Here is a 19,264-nt window from a genome sequence, read left to right as displayed (position 1 = left end):
TATACACTGCCTCCAAGAAATCCTGATTCATTTTCTGTGAAACAGAAATTACACAAATTATGCTCTACCTCCAGCTGTCTTTTGTCAGCAGCGTGTGCCAGCACATAACTTCTTTTTACCTTTTCTGATAGTATTACCAGGTCAAGGGTCACCAGATCACATGGGCCAGTAGTCCTTATTATTTAAGAAGAAAATTACATTTGATCCCAAATACTAGAGTCATTTTCAAACATTCTTAAAAACAATTACAAATTACGCAGTCTTTTTAAAAATTAATTACATTCCATTATCATTTCCAAGTCAAACGTTGTCACACAATTTGGTTAGTTAAGTGCCTCGGGTCATGTCCCACTATTGAATGGATAGACTCAAACGTTAAATTTGACCAATTCAGAATTTTGGAGGATCTGCTCTGGGTTGGAGTATATCTTCCGGTCAGACAAACTCAGATACATTGAGACCAAGACCAGTAGATGGATTTTCTGCACATTTGCCAAACAGGATTAAAATATTTTGGACAGATAACAAAGTGTGAACCTGGATGAACACAGCAGGTCAAGCAGCATCTCAGGAGCACAAAAGCTGACGTTTCGGGCCTAGACCCTTCATCAGAGAGGGGGATAGGGAGAGGGTTTTGGAATAAATAGGGAGAGAGGGGGAGGCGGACCGAAGATGGAGAGAAAAGAAGATAGGTGGAGAGGAGAGTATAGGTGGGGAGGTGGGAGGGGATAGGTCAGTCTAGGGAAGACGGACAGGTCAAGGAGGTGGGATGAGGTAGTAGGTAGGAAATGGAGGTGCGGCTTGAGATGGGAGGAGGGGATGGGTGAGAGGAAGAACAGGTTAGGGAAGCGGAGACAGGCTGGGCTGGTGTTGGGATGCAGTGGGGCGAGGGAATGAGCTGGTCTGGTTTTGGGATGCGGTGGGGGAAGGGAAGATTTTGAAGCTGGTGAAGTCCACATTCATACCATTGGGCTGCAGGGTTCCCAAGCGGAATATGAGTTGCTGTTCCTGCAACCTTCGGGTGGCATCATTGTGGCAGTGCAGGAGGCCCATGATGGACATGTCGTCTGAGGAATGGGAGGGGGAGTTAAAATGGTTCGCGACTGGAAGGTGCAGTTGTTTATTGTGAACCGAGGGGAGGTGTTCTGCAAAGCGGTCCCCAAGCCTCCACTTGGTTTCCTCAATGTAGAGGAAGCCACACCGGGTATAATGGATACAGTATACTACATTGGTAGATGCGCAGGTGAACATCTGCTTAATATGGAAAGTCATCTTGGAGCCTGGATGGAGGTGTGGGAGGAGGTGTGGGGGTAAGTGTAGCACTTCCTGCGGTTGCAGGGGAAGGTGCCGGGTGTGGTGGGGTTGGAGGGGAGTGTGGAGCGGACAAGGGAGTTGCGGAGAGAGTGGTCTCTCCGGAAGGCAGACAAGGGTGGGGATGGAAAAATGGCTTGGGTGGTGGGGTCGGATTGTAGATGACGGAAGTGTCGGAGGATGATGCATTGTATCTGGAGGTTGGTGGGGTGGTATGTGAGAACGAGGGGGATCCTCTTGGGGCAGTTGTGGCGGGGGCGGGGTGTGAGGAATGTGTGGCGGGAAATGCGGGAGACGCAGTCAAGAGCGTTCTCGACCGCTGCGGGGGGAAAGTTGCGGTCCTTGAAGAACGTGGACATATGGGATGTGCTGGAGTGGAATGCCTCATCCTGGGAGCAGATGTGGTGGAGGCGGAGGAATTGGGAATAGGGGATGGAATTTTTGCAGGAGGGTGGGTGGGAGGTGGTGTATTCTAGGTAGCTGTGAGAGTCAGTGGGCTTGAAATGGACATCAGTTTCTAGCTGGTTTCCTGAGATGGAGACTGAGAGGTCCAGGAAGATGAGGGATGTGTTAGAGATGGCCCAGGTGAACTTGAGGTTGGGGTGGAAGGTGTTGGTGAAGTGGATGAACTGTTCGAGCTCCTCTGGGGAGCAAGAGCCGGCGCCGATACAGTCATCAATATAATGGAGGAAGAGGTGGGGTTTGGGCCTGTGTAGGTGCAGAACAGGGACTCTTCCCCATAACCTACAAAGAGGCAGGCATAGCTTGAGCCCATGTGGGTACCCATGGCCACCCCCTTTTTACCATATTTTGTCACTGATTTGGGGAAATGTTGTAATTTATTTTTGAAAAGTACTGTGGAGTCTGTAATTTTATATGAGAATGTTTGAAAATGGCTTTACATTTGATCCTAAACTCTTGATTTTCTTCAATAATCAGAAATACTGGCCAATGTGACCTAGTGATCCTTGATTTGGTAGTACTATCGAGAAAGGTAAGAGTAGTACAGATATGGTTGAATCATATGGAGGCGAACATTAAGTTAAAGTTTTATTCATTCTCAAATTTAGAATCAAGGCTCGAAAGAGGTTATTTCATATATCAGGCTCTTTGAAAGTATGATCTAGTTGATTGACACTTGGCTCTTTGCCATTAGCCAATCAGTTTTCTTTTTCCTTTATAAGTAATTTTCCCATTTGTAAGTTACAATTAAATCTGCTTCCATTCTTCTTTCAGGAAATGCATTCAAATTACAACAACTGAACAAGTATAAAAGTTTCTCTTCATCTCCCACTTGGTATTCTTCTAATTATCTTAAACTGCCATCTTCCAATTACCAACTTTCTCTGTTTCTACTCTATCATAATCCTTTCTCTGCCAACTTTTCTGATGGCATTTGCCAGTTATTTTGCTACCACATGAATGAAATTCATACTTGTGATTTTGATAGAGCGGTCCCCAATCTCCAGGCAACACCGTATCTGCAGTGTTTCCACCGATATTTTTCAGAGGGTATACGGAATGACAGATGAACTCTGCAGTAACTCTTACCCTGATTACCACACTGGCCTACACTTGCATGCAGAGAGATATTAAGCTTTACAATTTAGCAGCCTCATCTAACTATTTCTTAACAGTAATTGTTCATAACTATTGTATATATTTCAGTCTGTATGTAACACAGTATTTTCCCACATATAGATATGTTCTGCCTATGTTATCATGTAGTAATTCAGTTGTTGTTTAATTATCAAATAATGGGTGGAACAATAACCACTCAACAATGCATGATGTAATGACCTAAGACAGCAACAGCACTTTCCCCTTTCTGAGCAAGGGTCTCCGGACCTAAAACATTAACACTGTTTTCTCTTCACTGATGTTGCCAGACCTGCTGATCTTTTCCAGCAACTTGTGTTTTTGGTTCTGATTTACAGCCTCTGCAATTCTTTTGGTTTTTATTTAATGCTTTCCCCTTTCCCAGTTTTTGTCTTAATGGCCTGACAGGTGTTGCATTTCTGCTTCTGACTCATTTCTTTGGCTTGTGCCTCATTCCTGTGGTTTCTGTCTCAATCTTACGCCATGTGTCTCATTCTCCTGGCATGTGCCTTGCTGTCCCAGCAACTGCTTTTGTTTCTCTCTTTATTGGTATGAGCCTCACTGTTCTGGCTTTGGTTCCTTTCTCCTGAGTAATGGGGAGGAGTATTGATTTCAGTAACAGGAATAAAAATAAAGATTTATCTATCTTTTACTGACTTAGTAACATAGGAATGCAAGTAGATCGTTTGGGCTATCAGCACTGCTTACAATTTAATGGGCCATAACAGCTTTAGCATTGTGTGGCAATTCTTCAGCATTTCCTTATTCTTCAATACATTCAATTTCCAGTAAGCTAACTGCATCATTTTCAAATACCATAATTGATTCGGCATTAACAGCCTTCACAACATTTTGTAAATTAAGAATGTCTGAATTGGCCTTTTAACCAGTTTTGTTCTCCTTCAAACTTTCATCTCCAAATTCTAGTTTCTCTAGTGTCAGCCTGCGTGTGTATCTGTCAGTGTGTGTGTGTGTGTGTGTCAGTGTGTGAGTGCCTGTGTGCGTGTGTGTGTGTGTGTGTGTCAGTATGTGAGTGCCTGTGTGTGTGTGTGTGTGTGTGTGTCATGTTATTATTTTACCTCCCTACCTACAGAGAACACAGATCCTGTCAACACAGATGATTTCCCAATAGTGTATTCTAGGTGCGTGTCTTTATAAAATGGTTACTTCTCAACTTAGCAATATTTTAGAATGAGCTAAGGTTTGATGATTGAGGTAGTTTTTGAAGCATGATTGATTTTGGACTACTGATGTTGAATTTTGTGCATAATGTTTTTTTTGCATTACTGTCTGCGGCTGTTACCTGTGCCCATTTGAAATGAAAAGTTTTCCAATAGCTGACAACAGCTGCTTCCTCACCATTGACCACTTTGCTTAGCACAGACATTCCATTTGAACTGCAAATGGCTATTACGGATTTGGAAGAAGGAAAATAACTTTAAACAGAGCATAAAGAAGAAATGCAGATGCACTAGCTCTCCCAAGTACGGATATGCACCTTACCGGATTTTATGGGCACACCAGTAGCAAATGGTGGAAGTGGTCATTGTCACCAGGAAATGCTTCACTGGCCAGAGGTTGAATAAACACCGGCACTAATAGGAATAGGTTCTTAACGGGTTTTCAATTGTTGTCTTAAGACTCAATTTCCTTTGAAAAGGAGTACTGTATAGCACTTTTCCTGCCACTAGTTAAATTCCGTTGCAGTAGCAAAGCAGTCTCTACCGCTTTTTCACCCTCATCCCCGTTCCCCACCCCAACTCCTTGCCTGGCATTCCTTAATTCTCCAGCTTGAAATTCAGCCCAGGGCTCTGAAGCTGAGGCCAAGCACATCTACTTGACCTAGTCCAAAAGTCCTGTCTTTGTCAATTACAATTCTCAATTACCAAGTTATGTAATCTATTGGAGTCTAATGATGGACACAATCTCAGATTAACAGTTCTGCAGCTGCTGTGGAGCTCACCAGAGCTGTAGATTTCTTTCAAATCCTCACCAGTAATATTTGGTACGTTGGTCAGAGTTTGTTGATGCAGCAATTAGATGCCAAAAGTACCATGGGTGCTTGCTTATTGATAGTTAGGAGGGAGAAGCTTGCTTCACCTTTCATTGCTGCAGGCTATCAAACAGGCTTTATTTAGTCATTTAGCATTTAGTCATGAGGTTATAATGCCCAGATACAGTGAAATTGTGAGTCTTCAAACTCAAATGACTCAACATTCTGATTATATCGAAGCAATGAGCCATTCTTGCTGGCAGAATAGCAAATCCTATAGAATGACATTCTCGAAAGCTAAAATTCCACACTGGTAACTTCGGATAATTTGCACTTGTCTAAGCTCCCCGGTGACTCTGTCAACAAATACAGAAGTTAGAAGTGGTGTTGATCAGAGAGAAGACCTTGGTTTGAGGCAGAAAATGAATATGACAAAGACATAGCAGATCCCAGCATTGAGTTTGCCCACATGAAACCACACATTAGAATAGTCAGTAAGGATGTGAATGAGAACAACTGCCCATCTCAGTGTCAATGGTGCTCTGCCAAACTGGTTTCCTAAGATGACGCGAGAAGAAAAGACTCTCATCTACAGTCAATCCTGCAGAAGCAAGGAGTCACCCTGGCAAAAAGGCTGGACCACAAGGAGTTGGAATGATGGATTATTGGACAGATTCAAGACAAGGCAAGGCGTCATCTGCTGCACAGGAAGTGGTGCCAGTAATGACAGGCGGTTGACTCCAAACTAGGTTTGCTCGTGTCATGAAATATTCACAAAGGGACATTATTACCACTCTTGAAACTGGTCAATTTCACTATCTTCCTCCGTACTGGGTTCCAATGGGCTACTGTTGTACAAGCCATTGAAAATGAAAGGGAGCAGGTCTAAGCAGACCAATGATAGGGACCTTTTCTCTCATTCTTGGGAGGCTGGCATTGAAATTCCAGCTAAGATATAACAATGGAAACTTACATAGATTTGGACAATGCCATACACTGCACAATGGGATTGACAGGTGATACCGTCATAGATACAATAAATTCTTCAAATAGAGAGGCATAAAACTTTATCGTAATGCTGAATCAAAACAAATTGCTGGAGAAACTCAGCAGGTTTGGCAGCATCTGTGGAGAGAACGCAGAGTTAATTTTGAGGGCTAGTAATCCTTTCTGGAACTGCATAATGGATATTAAAATTAAGAAGGCATGCAGACCAGAGCCTGAGAGGAAATAGAATTGATGCTGGTAGAAGATTTTCTTTTATTTACTGACTCTTTTTCAAATAGTTTAGTAATTATGGATATCCCAGTTAAATTATTATACTCATAGTGTGAAAGTGCTGCATGGAAGTAGCATTTTAATAAAGATTTTCAGAAAACGGGCATTTGTTTTCAGGCATAAGTGAAATGCTTGGCACTTTTCAGTTAAATATGTAGTTTCTTTTATCTTCCTCTTGGGTGAGATAGCTATCTTATGCTGCACTCTTTTCCTACCTCCTGTCTCTCACACAATCCCACCTCTGATTTTGACTCACTTATTTTTCAAAGTCTCTAGCTAGTGGAGCCCAGTTTGAGAGTCATGTCTTGAATGAAGAATTGTAATTATCCATCTCCCTTCCTAGACCCCCCACATTCCCAAGTAAATAAAGGTTTGTCAAAGTTTCTCACGGTAGACTGGTTAGCAATGTTAGATCACATGGAATACAGCGAGAATTAGTCATTTGGATACAGAGCCAGCTCGAAGATAGGAGATGGAGGATGGTGGTGGAAGGTTGAGTTTCAGACTGGAGGCCTGTGACCAGCGGCGTGCCACAAGGATCGGTGCTGGGGCAACTAATTTTCATCATTTGCATAAATAACTTGGATGTGAACGTAGTAGGTGTGGTTAGTAAGTTAGCAGATGACACCAAAATTGGTGGTGTAGTGACAGTGAAAGAGGTTATCTCAGAGTACAACGGGACTGTATCTGACAGGTAGAGTTTATTTTAGATAAACGTGAGGTGCTGCAATTTGGGAAAGGCAATTCAGGACAGGACTTATGCACTTAATGGTAAGATCCTGGGGAATGATGTGGAACCAAGAGATCTTGGAGTGCAGGGTCATAGTTCCTTGAAAATGGAGTGCACACAGACAGGGTAATGAAGAAGGTATTTGGTATATCTGCCTTTATTGGTCAGTGCATTGAGTATAGGAGTTGGGAGGTCACGTTGTGAATGAACAGGGCATTGGTTAGGCCACTTTTGGAATACTGCATGCAATTCTGGTCTCCCTGCTATAGAAAAGATGCTGCAAAACTTGAAAGAATTCAGAAAAGATTCACAAGAATGTTGCCAGGATTGGAGGGTTTGAGCTATAGGGAAAGGCTGAATAGGCTGGGGCTATTTTCCCTGGCGTGTCAGAGGCCAAGGAGTGACCATATAGAGGTTTATAAAATCATGAGGGGCTTGGATATGTTGAATAGCCAAGGTCTCTTCCCCGGAGTAGGGGGTCCAAAACTAGAAAGCATAGGTTTAAGGTGAGAGGGGAAAGAATTAAAAGGACCTAAGAGTTACCTTTTTCATGCAGAGGCATGCCTAAGGAATGGCCTGTCAGAGGAAGTGGTGGAGGCTTGTACAACTAAAACATTTTAAAGTCATTTGTATGGGTTTATGAATATGAAGGTTTTAAAGGGATTAGGGCCGAATGCTGGTAAATAGGTCAGCATGGATGAATTGAACCCAAGGGTCTGTTTCAATGCTGTACAACTTTATGACTCCAAGTACTTATGAACTGTATTCATTGTTGTCATGTCAGAAATACAGCAGTCAGCAAGCTCCAAAAATTGGTAATGTGGTAATGACCAGATAATCTCGCTGTACGATGTCGATTGTTGGATTAGCATTGATTAACAAACCAGTGAATCATGCCATGCAATCTTTTATATCCACCTGACATGCAGACAGCTTAGTTAAAATGTCTCATCCAAAGGATGGTGTTACCAACCATTAGTACAGCATTGGAGTGTCAGCATAGATTTTTATGCTTAGTTTTGGTGTGGGACATGGGACCTGAAACCAGAACAATGTAACTTAGAGGCAAGGCCGCAGCTAACTGTACCATAGTTGACAGTCTTTATAGTAGAACAGACCCAATAATGAATCATTCCACTTTTATCTCTACATAAATTTTGGTTACAGCAACAGTGTTATATAAAATGAATTCAGTCGAAGTCCTCCCTGAAAGAGACTTTCAAAAGAACTGGACGCCTCAAGGTTACCAGTGTGTTTGTTAATGGTTTAGTATAAACGACTGTTGGTGTACCTACTGTGTTTGACAGTTGTGAAATGAATCTTTCCAAAAAGCTAGTGTTGGGTATGACCTTATTATTGTAGCCTTTCATAATTTTATACATGGATTTTCTAAAAATGTATTTGATTTGAGCCATCAAAACTAAACTACAGAATACTTGACAGCATTGTGCACAATCTATTTGATACAAATATTCAATAATTCAACAAATATCAACACTAGTTTGTCAGTGCAAATATTGAACAGCAAATTTTACTTCTAAAGAAAAAAAGTCCCGATTCACAACATTGTCTATCTGTCAGACTCCACTTTGAAACCAGAGCATTAGGGAGTCCTAATGAAGATCAGGGAAATCCAACCATCTCCATTTCAGTTAATTTCAGATTGATTAATCCATGACAGACCTCTCTTAAAACACTTCAAAGAATTCCTACTGCAGTAGCCCTAATTCTAGTCTGCACCTTTTGTGTTCAATGCTTAAGTTGCCATTGATGATCAAATAGCTTCATCCAGAATACAGCATGGTGGACATACGTGCCCAAATTCCAGCCGTGGCTCATAATCTTACTCTTCCCTCTGAGCACAGGATCCTGGGCAGTCTACATTCATAATATCTCCTGGAGCCGTTGGAAATATTTCTACAAGACCTCCTGGGACGCATGACCTCTAATTCGATAATCACTGGAATATATAATAGAAACGGCTTGACTGCTGTAAAACGTAACAGTATTTGCTGACTACTGCATCATTTTTCATTATAAAGAGGGAAATATTTTAGCCAGAAGTGTTGAAGTGTCACCCTTCAAAGAGGAAGAATTAAAATGGATGTTTTTTTTATGCAACTGAGAAGTAGGGTGTGCCACTTCTTCTTTAGCAGCACTTCCTCTTCCAATCTGTAATTCTAGCCTTTTTTGATATTTTTGTTCCTTTACTAGTTCGTAAAAATTCTTTCCATTTGCTAGTCTCCTGTCTTCTGCCTGTAATATAATTTTCTCCTCTTTCATTCTGAGTGGAAACAAAATATCAACTTATATTGCAAGAATCAAAGGTGATCAGAGGTTTCATTTGCTTTCAGAACTTAATTTATGTATTTTTTATAATGATTAACTCAAACTAGGATAAGCAATGAAATGCTGCACGTATTTGAGAGACCCTTCCAACAGCCTCTTGTTTCTCTCAGTTCTGTCTTTGCTTCTATGTTTTAGAGATATCAAGAATTTGAATTTGCATAATTTCACGACAAAATATAATTAATCATTATGAATGGTGGGAATGAAGAGAGGGGTAAGTGAATCCGAAGCTGTTACAACAACCAGAATGGTTGAGCAAGTCTTTTTGTCTGGTTATCAGTGTGGTTCACAGCCATCTCTAGAGCCTATATTTCTGCAGGGCATTGAACTTCCACATGAAAAACTTCATCAGTTGAGTTATTACTAATTATCATGTAGCAAAGAAAACCCAACAATAGCATTTTAGCCTTTCTAAGGGGACCTTGGTCATGAATACCACTACATCTTTATTCTGAAACCAGATTTGTGATCCACGTGAAGGTACATAGAGGACTTGCATTTTCTTTACATTGTTCTTGGAAGAGAAAGCAGACCACAATCAAAGACAAGGAAGCAACATCTCATTGCCTCCAAGCTGTTTCTTCAAATGATGTATCAATCATTGTAGAATGTCTTTCCTCTGTAGGGGAAGTGGCATATGTCTATTGACAGGGCGATAAGTAAGGACCGTAGTGAGCATAAACAATAAGAAAACTGTCAAATTTTGTACCGTGATAATTTTTTTTACAGAAGAGACAGTTACCATATTATCTGGAGCAGAATGGCAGAATTGTCTGCTCCGAGCTGTAGCAGAACAACACCCAATCAAAGCTTTTGCAATTGTGAAGGAAAGCTGTATGTAAACATTGGATGAATATGTTGCTGAAAGGGGATCATGCTGCCACAGCTCATTTGGCAGTGGGCTGAGAGCTTAGTCAGCTCTAAGTCCCATTTAGGATCTGTGCCACACAGCTGTCTGGAAAGTACAACACTCTCAGGCATTACAGAGGTGGTGTGTCACAGTGAAGTATTTGTGCCTGGATCAGAGAGGAATTGGTATCAAAGGGCACATGGTTAGAGGTCGCCTAAAAAAACCCTACTTCCTCATCAACTTATTCAGAGATGTTATTACACACCTCTGGAATGGGTGGGAGTCGAACGCAGCCTCCCTGGCTCTAAGCTAGGGATAGTTCCACCACACCACAAGAACTCCAATGTTGCCTAAATTGTCAGTTCAGCCTGGAACTGCTGCTGTGGTTATATCTCATTTTTCTTTTCATCTTTCTCAAAGGAATGGATTAAGTGGAAGACTAAGGAAGATCCCTACAGTTGACAAGGTCTCAACTGAAAGAGTAAACTTAAAGAGAGCTGTTGACAAAAGACTGTCGTTTTTTTAAACACATTGAAGTGCTGAAATTAGGGCATTCAAAGCAATCAGTTCATGTCTAGGTTTAACCTCCATGAGAGAAAATAGTTCTAATTCTACTCTGTTTGGAATTTCTATGCAAAAGATCACGATAAAATCTTATCATTTTGCTCTTGATAACTTTTCTTTTCAGGGAAGGCAGCAGCACAGTTTAATTACCAAATTAGAAATCCAGGAGTCTGGGCTAATGCTATAGTGGCAGGGTGACAAATCCATCAAGGCAGCGGGTCCCTCTGATGAAGGGTCTAGGCCCGAAACGTCAGCTTTTGTGCTCCTGAGATGCTGCTTGGCCTGCTGTGTTCATCCAGCCTCACATTTTATTATCTTGGAATTCTCCAGCATCTGCAGTTCCCATTATCTCTGATACTTAAACAGCCCATCTGGTTTGCTAATATTCTTTGGGGAAGGAAATTTACTGTCCTTACTTGGTCTGGTAGACGATCCACAGCAATAAGGTTGACCCTTATCTGCTCTCTGAAATGGCCTCCCATGCCAGGCAATTTCTGTCAAAACTGCTAAAATGCCTCAAAGGAATGAAACTGGGTGGATGACCTGGCAGCAAACTCAGCACCAGAAATGATAATCGCAAATTCAGTCCTGTCAAGCCTAAAGTCCTCCATGCCAGCAGCTGGGGGCTACTGCCAAAACTGGAAGAACTGTGTCATAGACTAATCAAGCAACTGCCTGACCTTGTCATATTCACACAATCATACTATAGACAATAAGACCATTAGATACAGGAGCAGAATTAGGCCATTTGGCCCATTGAGTCTGTGCCCCTATTCAATCATGACTGCTATCTTTCTCAACCCCATTGTCTTGCCATCGCACCATAATCCTTGATCCCCTTACTAATCAAGAATCTCTCTATCTTTATCTTAAATACCCTCAATGACACATCCTCCACAACCTGCTGTAGAAATGAGTTCCACAGAATCACCAACCTCTGGCTGAAGAAATTCCTCCTCATCTCAGTTCTAAAGGGTTTTCCCTTCACTCTGAGGCTGTGCCCTCAGGTCCTATTCTCTTGTACCAGTGGAAACGTCTTTGTTACATCCAATCTATCCAGGTATCTCAATTTTCTTTAAGAAAAAAACGAAAGAACTGTAGATGCTATAAATCAGGAACAAAAACAATGTTGCTGGAAAAGCTCAGCAGAACACTTCTGAAAAAGGGTCACTGGACCAGAAATATTAACTCTGTTTTTAACTCCATAGCTGCTGCTAGATCTGTCAATATTCTTTAAGCTTCAATGAGAATCCCCCCATATCTTTCTAAACTCCACCGAATACAGACTCAGTGCCCTCCACCACTCATATGAAAAGCCCTTCATTCCTGGAATCATTCTTGTAAACCTCATCTGGACCCCCTCTAAATCCAGCACAACCTTTTGATACAGGGTCCAAAACTTCTCAAATACTTTACAGATTATGTCTAAGGCAACATCATCATCAACCCTGGGTTTGTTCTGTCCCACCATCAAAGGTAATGGCACAGTAATGTACAGTCTAAAAGGAGGTTTCCCTCGGACTCCTCAATATTGACTCCAGAACTATGATATCATGGCATCAGATCAAAAGTAGACAAATAAATATCCTTCTGAATATCAGCTCCCACCCTTCCCCCAGCTGATGAATCTGTACTCCTCAACGTTGAACAACACTTGGAGGATGCAGTGAGGGTGTAGAATGTACACTTGATTGGGTATTTCAACATCCACCAGCAAGAGTGGCTCAGCAGCAACACTACTGACCAATTGGTCAAGTCCTAAAGGGCATTGTTGCTAGACTGGATCATCGGGCATTGAGGGAAAAACATTTGACATCAACTGTATCAATTTGCAAGCTAGAGAATCCTTAGTGCATGACGGGTATCAGTAACAGTAACCACTTCATAGTCTTTATGGAAACAAAGTCCCACCTTCACATTGAGTATAACCTTCATTGTGTTGTGTGCAGTACTAGTGCACTAAATGGAATAGACTTCAACCAAATCTAGCGACTCAAATCTGGGCATCCATGAGGCACCATGGGCCTTAAGCATCAGCAAACTTGTACAAGCAATTCAGTAAAACCACACTTATATATCAATCACATTTCCTACTAAATCATTATTATCAAGCCAGGAGATAAATTGGGAATCAGGGATGAACTCGCCTAAGATTAGTCATACATGACACAAAGGAAAACGGTTGTAGGTGTTATAGATCAATTACCTCAGCTCCAATTTATCTCTGCAGGAGTTCCTCAGGCTAGTGTCTTAGGCACAACCATCTTCACCTGCTTTATTAAAGGCCTTCACTCCATGATAAGGTCAAAGGTAGGAACATCTGCAGATGATTGCACAATGTTTAAGTGATTCCTCAGATACTGAAGTAGTCCTTGTCCAAATGCAACAAGTCCTGGGCAATATTCGGGTGTGGGCTAACAAGTGACAAGTAACATTCATACCGCACAAGTGACAGATAATAACTATTTCCAACAAGAGAGAATCTAAGTGTTATGTTCTTTGTACTAACTGTAGAAATACGGCCAATTTTTGCAGTGTAGAATAGGATCTGACTTTGTCCAAACATCCCACCAAATAGAAGGCAGCTGCCTACTCAGAGATGGAGGCCATGTTACAGATGGAGGAGATTTAAATGATACTGGCAGAAATGAAAGGGTGTTATTTTTTGATATCACAGCCTTGCTAATGAGTATGGAATTCATGGAGATAGCTCCAATGGCTATGGGTCATTTGAGTCTCAGCTGCTCCCCCGATGCTGATGTTAGCTCTGGTGACTCCCTGCTGCTTGGGCATCAATAATGTACCTCTGATCATACAGGCTTGACCATGATTGCTGCCTGTCTTCCTTGTAGTATGCACATTGTTATGAGCATGTGCATCTAGAATCTTCCTACCCTCTCTAATTGGCTGGTGCAATTATACATCTCCTGTACAATTCCAATGGCAGGTGCACGATAATATTAACTGTGGTCTGAACATTGTAATCATCCTGATGTTTTGATGCTCATAGCTGAATTCAACCCATGGGATCAGCTTCTATTTGTGCACTGATGACAACCAACACCATCACCCACTTCTACCACTCTATTAGACAATTTGCCCTATTTCAACAGTTGGATGGAAAACCAAAACATTCATCATCAGCCCCATCAATAATTCAGATATTCATCACTGATGTTTCTTACTCCTCATCCTCTTTCTCCAAGCGACTATCTCAGACTGAAATAAACTGTCTGTAACCTTTGAGTTTAACTTACCTAAGTTGAAATTCTAATTCCCATTTCACCTCCACTAGAAAAATCATTATTTTCACACCACCTACCTCTGCCTCCACATGTTTGTTACTGAAATCCTCATTCAGATTCTTCCAGACCCAACTATTTCAATGTTTACCTTATTGGCCTCATCGCTCTGTACATTCCAGCTTCTCTAAAGCTCTGAGATAGCAAAAACTGCAGATGCTGGAGTCAGACATATCATGGTGTGGAGCTGGAGGAGCACAGCAGGCCAGTTAGAGCTCTGCTGTCCATACCCTATACTGTTGCAGCTCACAATCACCTGTATCTCCACTCATTGAATTATGCTTGATTTATTTCCCAACATTTCCAATTTTACGTTCTCAACCTTCCATTTAAAATTCTCCATGGACTCTTCCCTAGCTGTTTCTGTAATTTATTCCTCTCTGGAACTCGCCCCATCCCCAGAATACTGCTTTCCCCTAATCTGACCTTTCCCTTCACTGGAATTTAGAACCCTTCTGGCATCTAGAAAAGTCAGAAATGACATAATTGAAACATGTAAGATCCTGAGGGATGGATGATGAAATGATGTTTCCTCTTGTGACAGAATTTAGAATGAGGGGGTCATAGTTTTAAAATAAGGGGTACCCATTTAAAACAGAGATCAAGGATTTTTTTTCTCTCAGAGGGTTGTAAGTCATTGAAATTTCATTCTTCAAAAGGGATGCAGAATCTTTAAATATTTTTAAGGTAGTGGTAGATAGATTCTTGGTTCTAAGGGGTAAATGTTTATGAGGGATATGCAGGAATGTAGAGTTCAGATTAAAAACAGATGAGCCATGATCTTATTGAATGGCAAAGTAGGCTTGAAGGACTAAATAGCCTACTGTTGTTCGTTCTTGTACAGCTTGTCCCATGTACCAAGAAACAGTGCAATGTATTGTATTGCATGCTAACCAGGCGAATTATATCTAACATAAGTACATCAGGGTAATAGAACTGACCGCAAAATACAGTGTTACAGCTATAGAGAAGGTGCAGAGAAAGATCAACTTTAACATATGAGAGGCCTGTTCAAAAGTTTGATAATCGCAGGGAAGAAGCTGTTCTTGAATCTGTCGGTACGTGTTTTTCAAACTTTTGTATCTTCTGTCCAATGGAAGAGAGTGGAAGAGAGTATAATAGGGGTGAGTGGTGTCTTTGATTATGCTGGCTGCTTTCCCGAGGTAGGGGCAAGTATAGACAATGTCCGTGGATGAAAGCCTGGCTTGACTGACGGGCTTGATTACATTCATCGCTCTCTGTAATTTCTTGTGTTCTTGGGCAGAGCAGTTGCCAAAAATGAGATATTGGTTCCAAGATCGCAGCAGAGTAGCAGGGCTGCGTGAGGACTCTTGACTAGGGCTCATTTGCTCCGATCTGCTTTGCTTCTTTCCTTCTTCTTTTTACTTCTGCTCTTTTCTTTTCATTTTCTTTCTTTTCTCTGGTGGGTTAGTTAGCAACATTGGCGCAGTGGCACGACTGGACCATGTGCAAAGTGGCAGCAGCCTCTCAATGATCAGAGGCAGCGGCAGCAAGGTCATATTTGTTTGGGGCCAGCAGCAGCAGCCATGGACTGTAGGCTAGGCAATATGTTGTAGGAGGGCAGCCAGAGCGGGATACTTGGCACAGCTGGGGCCTGGCCTGGCAGTGGAGCCAAGGACTCCTAGTTTCATTAGATCCAGGGCAGAGACTCCTGGCATTGGCAAGGTAATGGCAGCAGCGGTGTAAGTGTGGTATGCCCGGAACAGGGATTCCTGACGTCAACGAGGTGGCAGCGGAGCCAGGAACTCTTGATTGCAGTTGCAATAGGCCCGGGGTTGGGACTCCTGGTGATTAGCAAGACAACAGCAGCAGCAGCAGAGCCGAGCGTGGGTTCAACATGGTACTCATTGTCGGCAAGGTGAGCCCAGCAGTGAAGAGCGGGCAACTCCTACATTGGTGAGCCTGGTACAGACGGTGATGAGGCTGAGGAGGAGGGATGGTGTCGCAGGTGTAACTGGTGAGCTGAATCAGGACTCATGCTGAATAAGGCAGAACAAAGATGGACACTCTTTCAGTTATATCTTTTTATTCTTTTTTTTCTTAAATATTCAAAATGGTGCTGGATTGTGGCGACGACAGTTGAAGCTTTTCATTGTATTTTACTGCATTATCCACTATAAAATGCAAGTGATAATAAATCATTCAAATTTAAACCATGCTTGATGCATCCGGATAGCATGCTTTCTGTGATGCATTTATAAAAATTGCAAAGAGTCATTGTAGACATGCCAAATTTCCTTCACTTTCTGAGGAAGTAGAGGCATTGGTGTGCTTTCTTGGCTCTCGCATTAACACGGGAGGACCAGGAAAGACTGTTGGCGATATCTACACCTAGGAACTTGAAGCTTTCAATCACCTCCACCTCAGCGCCACTGATACAGACAGGACATGTCTTCCACTCCACTTCCTGAAGTCAATGACAACCTCCTTCATTTTGCTGACATATATTCACACCAACAGTGATTGATGTGTTTTCAGCAATTTTAAACAAACTGTAAGAAAATTTTCACCCTAAGTCTCTCCAGGAGGTCACAATGTAAATGAACGGAAACATGCAGCTTCGCCCTGTTCACGTCATGTTGACAAGCAGAAAATCCATTCAAATTTTATTGCAATTTTATTGAGTTTGTTGGTTGTCGCCATAGGTTTCCATTGCCAGTAACAACAGGGAAGTCTAGCAATCCTTTGGTTTCAGCTTAGTAAAAGTACAGTTCAATAGATTGTAAAAATCTACATTACTGTATTAAAGGTCAAACAAATGTTTGGACATGTAGTTTAACTGCTTACATCCAAGTAATTGCTGTTTGTAGTCAAAATGATTTTACTGGTCTAATGTTGAAAAGATAAATGGAGCACTGTTTACATCATTCCACTGGCATCCCTTTGTCCTACCATTTATTTAACAGAGCTTCACTCTGGAGAATAGATTTTCACTCGTGCTGTTGGTCAGAAATGTGATAATTGCCCACTTCAAGTCGTGGTTCCATTCATCGAGTTGAAATTGTTTCTGTTGGTACCCTTCATCACTGAAGTCATTGGAGGTGGAAAAGCCAGTAGGAGATCATATTATTCATTTGGTGCCAATGGATACTAATGTGAATGTGGATGTATCTCTTTTGCAAGAATGTGTAATCTAATGACTACCATGAATGGGATTAAACCTCAACTGTCTGAAACTCTATTACATACTCCACAGGCATGAGTACAACATGATTACAATAAATGATTTTAAAAAGAAACTTGCCTTTCTTTGGGAACCATACCATACTATATGTCCAGATTATCTAGTGGAAACAAATTGTGCCCTAACGGAATCTGGTCCACTGCTCTCATACAGCCTCCAGTAATTTGCCACCTCCAGCTAATGGAGAAAGGTGGAGCTGCCTGTTTGGAGAGACATTGGGAGGATTTTTATCCCCTTTACTCTGGCATATTTATAGGGGCTAACATCACACCACTTCCTACTGTCAACAAATCTAGTGCTGGGACAGAAAGGCCTATGGTTGGACTTCACGCCCAGCTGCCAGCTGAAGCCCTTAAATAGGCAACTGAGAATCACTGCTGTTATTAGGCCAGCTGCAGGTTGACTATCTCTACCTAGGGAGTGTAACAAGTCAAACTGAGGACGTCATTTCTGGTCTTGATGTTGGAGAGAGATTTGGGGTTCCTTTGTTCTCAATCGAGGGACATGGTATCATGATTCACCGGCCCCTGCTGCAAACATTCCTCCTTTCCACACCATATTCCTCCATCCTGCAATTCTCTTCCTGTCATAGTCTCCCTTTGGCTTGGGTTGCCCACAATCCTGGGCCTTCCTGATGATATCTGAAAGGACACGTATGGTCTTTCCTGGAGGAGGTAACAGGGTTTCATGTTTGTTTCCCAGCTAGCAGTTGAGAAAACCCATTGTCTGAAATCTAACCCAAGGACCAAACCCCATATGACTCTCTTCCATATTACTGTCCATCGCTCCAGCCCTTACAAGGGTGACCAGGAAGTACCAGAATCAGCAAGAACAAATAAGGCAAATATAATGGACAATAGGTAGAGGTGGAAGCAGGGCTAGATCTAATTATTCTGGGTGTCTGCCAATTAATTCCTACACCTTGGCTTTTCTTAGCTGAATAATATTTATGCTTTTCTCTTAAATAGATCAGTGTCTTTGGCATTGACATAGGACTACAACAATACTAATATGCTGGGAGAATCAGAAAGGTGCTTTCATTACTTCTAGAATGGTCTACTGACTGCATATAACAGCAGGTGAATGTTGTTAACACTGTTTTCTTTTCTCTACTGTTCCAGGGCACACACATGTTTCAACCGTTTGGATCTTCCACCATATCCATCATATTCTATGCTATATGAAAAGCTGGTCACAGCAGTGGAAGAAACCAATACTTTTGGACTTGAGTGAAAGAAGCACTCTTTTCTCATGAGGAATCCCACTCCTGCAGTGAACAAGCGGCATCCTTGTCCTTACAACATGAGAAGCACAAAATGTGCACATGCAAAAAGGATGTCTCAAATGTAAAGTATTATGGACGTACTTCCTGATTTATGAATTAACCAAGAAAGGAAGAAGAAGAATCATTGATGTTGAACCATTGTAACTATTTCCTGCTTGGTTTCATTTTTTCAAGTTTTGTAAATAAACATATCTCCAAAATGAATGGACTATAGACAATCCCATGCAATTAAAGCCATTTTCTTCTTGGCAGGGCCACTTAATGTTCAAGGCAACTAATATAACCTCATTAACACATTAATTTGTGAATATGTGCAAGAGCCATGGATTGTATTCAAGTTCAACTGCAATTTCACAACACGGATCTGCCTTTGATTTGTGGAATATTTTAAGGAATTTCACTGTCAGAAAATTACATATTAATTAGCTGATTGGCTGATTTGAAAGTCACATGATACTCAGGCTGCACTTCCTGTACAATCATGCTGCTGTATACGAATGTCAATAAACTAATTTGTTATGCCACAATATTTATGGTCTTCTTGTTAGGCAGTTCCTTCCAAGATTGTCCCAATTCATTACCTCTGCTGTAGCTATTATCAACAGTAATGGTGGATCATTGCAAACTTCACAAGGAAATTAGTACTTTTAAAACTTCAGCGCATGTTAAGGTAGATATTATGAAAAACTGGTGTGGTCTATTTCTAATTGACTTCAGTCTAATAGCTAGTTATTTAATGCTTTTTGTTGCACCCCACTTCGATGTCGTATTTTTGATGTCGATTTGACAAGGCACTAA

General features: G+C 41.6%; 1 protein-coding gene across 7 annotated transcripts in view; it reads left to right on the top strand.

The window, feature by feature from the left end:
- LOC125465351 (E3 ubiquitin-protein ligase HECW1-like) overlaps positions 1-18,983 on the top strand; it is a 430,630-nt gene extending 411,647 nt beyond the window's left edge. For all 7 annotated transcript variants that reach the window (XM_059638143.1, XM_059638132.1, XM_059638131.1 and 4 more), the window contains one exon: positions 18,303-18,983. In XM_059638143.1, coding sequence (XP_059494126.1) covers positions 18,303-18,414 — 112 coding nt within the window. In that variant the 3' untranslated portion in view covers positions 18,415-18,983. The remainder of the gene's footprint in view (positions 1-18,302) is intronic.
- The last annotated feature ends 281 nt before the right edge of the window (positions 18,984-19,264 follow it).

This window comes from Stegostoma tigrinum, chromosome 2, assembly GCF_030684315.1.
Source record: "Stegostoma tigrinum isolate sSteTig4 chromosome 2, sSteTig4.hap1, whole genome shotgun sequence".
NCBI lineage: Eukaryota > Metazoa > Chordata > Chondrichthyes > Orectolobiformes > Stegostomatidae > Stegostoma > Stegostoma tigrinum.
The sequence above is the reverse complement of the archived record's forward strand: the minus strand, read 5'-3'. Positions and strand labels throughout refer to the sequence as shown.